The following is a 3,082-nucleotide window of genomic DNA, read 5'->3' as shown; positions in this document are numbered from 1 at the left end:
ATCATAAAGGAAAAGAGAATACACACCAGTGATATGAAAAAGGGTAGCCACCCTTATCTTGGTGAAATCATATGAAAACTGCAAAGTTTTCCTTACCCTAGTGCCATTTTTATTATTGGGAATTTATCATTTATCTTAGGGCACTCTAACCTTTAATCACCAGCCAGAATTTATTAAAATTTGTTCATTGTTCTGAAACAATCCCTGTGTAATGTGCTGATGACAGTCTGAACTTAAAAAGTACAATATAATAAGATGCCCCCAGAATGTGATAAAGACACTGGAACTTCGTGTAGATTCTACAGAAACAAGATACTTTTTTTTTTTTTTTGGCCGCAGCTCACAGCTTGTGGGATCTTAGTTCCCCAACCAGGGACTGAAACCAAGCCCTCGGCAGTGAAAGTGCAGAGTCCTAACCACCGGACCGCCAGGGAATTCCCAGAAACGAGATCTTAAATCAATCTCTCAATAAGACACTAATCCTTAAGGCTGAAGGAACTTATTTCATTAATGAGAAAGCTCAGCGGGACCTTCTCCCTCTGGTTGAGGGAGTCACCGGCATCACGCCAACATCCAGCTCTGGCCTGCACCCTGTCACCCTTCACAGGACATGTTTCCTTTGCACTTACCATGCCTTTCCCTCCTTCCCCGCCTCAATCAGGGACAGTCCTATCATAACCCCTCCTAAATCCCACCCGTGCTGGCCAGCCCGTCCCCGCACTGACACCTTCCCTGCCTTCATTCAGGTCCCCGTTCCTTCTCTGCCAGCCTCCTATCTGGCTTTTCTCCCTTCCATCTTCTGCACTCACAGATCTGACTATGCCCAAGGCTGCTGGACACTCTACAAGGGCTCCCCGTGGCTTTTCGAAGAAAGTTTGAGTTCCTAGGCTCTATACGGGAGGCCCTGCTTGGGTCTGCTCCTCCCCACTTCTCCAGGGTGGCTCCCAGCCCGGGGTGGTGTGCTTAGAAACGCTCGCCACATCCTTCTGGATTTACTTCTCTGTCTCTCACATTCTCTCTCAGGGTCCTATATACTTTTTTAGAGCAGAGACTATGCCTGACTCGTCTTTGTATCCTTAGTGCCTGGTGTATAATGGGTTCTGAATAGCTGGTTTTAAATGACTAGACGAACTCAGCAGTACTTTTTTTTAATGACAGGAAAATCATACATATTATTCATTAGATAAAAGAGAAGAGCTTACCATGATTTTGCTGTTTTCTTCTTTATCCAAATATTGGTCACTGAACATGTGACATGAGCCAAGCACTGCCAGTTTCCCACCTTGGTTCTGTTGATGACAAAGCAGTGTCAGATATTCAGATCCCAAAACGTACCACGTGCATTTCAGTCCCCAAACACTTATCATTACAACCATGTGAGCAAATGTCTTATATACTAAGAAGTGCCAATTCACATGGGTATTTTAATGGTCTAGAAATGTCAATTATGATAACAACTATATTCCAACCTGCTTCTCAACTTAGACACTTCTATACCCAATTTGACATTAATAGAAAGCAGTGTGAATTCGTTCGACAGTATTTTCCCATTGTTAGTGAAATTATAAATGAATATCATAATCTTAAAGGAAAAAACAGACAAATCCATAGATAATCTATAAAGATTTAGACATTTATGAAAGCAAAAAACAGTATTTAAGATCCAAACAGAAAACTAAGCCACAAGCATGAAAAATTCACAAAAGAAACGACTGGTTAATAATAAAAACTTTAATATTAGTAATTAAAAAAAATTAAAACAAAGTTCTTTTTCCTATCAGATTAATAAGTAAAAAATGACTATAAACAGTTTTGGTCAGGTTTAGTGAAGTAACTTCTTTGACACAACGTTGCTGAAACTGTCAACAAATGCAACAAAGCAGTATAAAACATACCAAAAACTCTGCACAACTTTATAGTCATAATCACAAAAGATTAGAAACAAATCCAAATGTTCACCCACAGAAATATGGTGAAGAATAATGGAACCTCCCCCAGTTGTTAAATTATATATTATAAATTATATATTAGAAAGGTTTCTCAATAATATGGGAAAATGCTTCTGTCATAACATTAGGCTAAAGAAAAAGTGTACCATCAATTGTACAGCTATTGGAGTTTAAAGCCTGTGAGGCAAGTAAACAAAAATGAGGCACAAGCAAAAGTGGGAGAAAATGATCAAAACGTCAGCCTGGGCTGCCTCAGAGTAGTGCATCTCTGCATTTAAAAGTTTTTCTACAATGAGCATATATTATTTTTGTAATGAGAAAAAAACAGTGCAATATTAAAAACACAAAATGAAATCAGATTTTCTAGCAACATCGCATACAGAGAACAGGCACAACTGCAACCACGCTGGGAAAGAATGACACCTAAGCAGAGTTGTTGAGCTGCAAATGCACAAATTCTGTAAATAAAACAAAATTTGCAAAACAAACTCTGACCTGTCCCACATTAAAAGCAAATGCTTCAGAGGAAAAATAATACGATTACTATACCATAACCACTGCAAACAGATAGGTTACTGAGAATAGGAAGTGAATTGGGTGGAATTCTATAGAAATAGCAGGGACATGACTGAATGAACTGGGCTGCGATCTGAATCCCTGTAGGTGAGTAAATACCTACACCTCTACTCACAGTCAGATTTATATTATCTTTTTCTTAGTATACAGCTGATCCTTGAACAACACGGGTTTGAACTGCATGGGCCCACTTACCAGCGATTTTTTTTCAATAGTAAAGAGTACTGTACTACACGATCCGTGGTTGGTTGAATTCGCAGATGCACAACCGCATATACAGAGGACTGACTCTGTAACACACGATTTTCCACTGTGCGGAGGGCTGGCACCTCAAACCCCTGCACTGCTCGAGAGTCAACTGTATTTTCTTTTCCCTACCTCATTTATTTCAAATAGGTTATACATCGTCTTTTAATCCTTTTATTCTGTCCTGACTGATTCTACCATTGTCTTCAGCTTCCTTTTCCAGCATCTGTCTATAATTTGTTCCAATTAAAAAAGAGTATGTCGGGCTTCCCTGGTGGCGCAGCGGTTGAGAGTCCGCCTGCCGATGCAGG

General features: G+C 39.8%; 1 protein-coding gene across 2 annotated transcripts in view; it reads right to left on the bottom strand.

Annotated features, from left to right (window-relative positions):
- Positions 1-3,082, bottom strand: part of IFT52 (intraflagellar transport 52) — a 33,237-nt gene that overhangs the window by 13,898 nt on the left and 16,257 nt on the right. Inside the window, exons 8-9 of one of the 2 annotated variants that reach the window (XM_007464753.1) lie at positions 1,203-1,289; positions 981-983 (exon numbers count right to left, since the gene is read on the bottom strand). In XM_007464753.1, the coding sequence (XP_007464815.1) occupies positions 981-983; positions 1,203-1,289 (90 nt within the window). The remainder of the gene's footprint in view (positions 1-980; positions 984-1,202; positions 1,290-3,082) is intronic. The other variant, XM_007464752.1, reaches the window with a different exon arrangement.

The sequence above is a fragment of the Lipotes vexillifer genome, unplaced genomic scaffold (assembly GCF_000442215.2).
Source record: "Lipotes vexillifer unplaced genomic scaffold, Lipotes_vexillifer_v1.1 scaffold53, whole genome shotgun sequence".
Lineage (NCBI taxonomy): Eukaryota > Metazoa > Chordata > Mammalia > Artiodactyla > Lipotidae > Lipotes > Lipotes vexillifer.
This window is presented reverse-complemented; position numbering and strand designations above follow the sequence as displayed.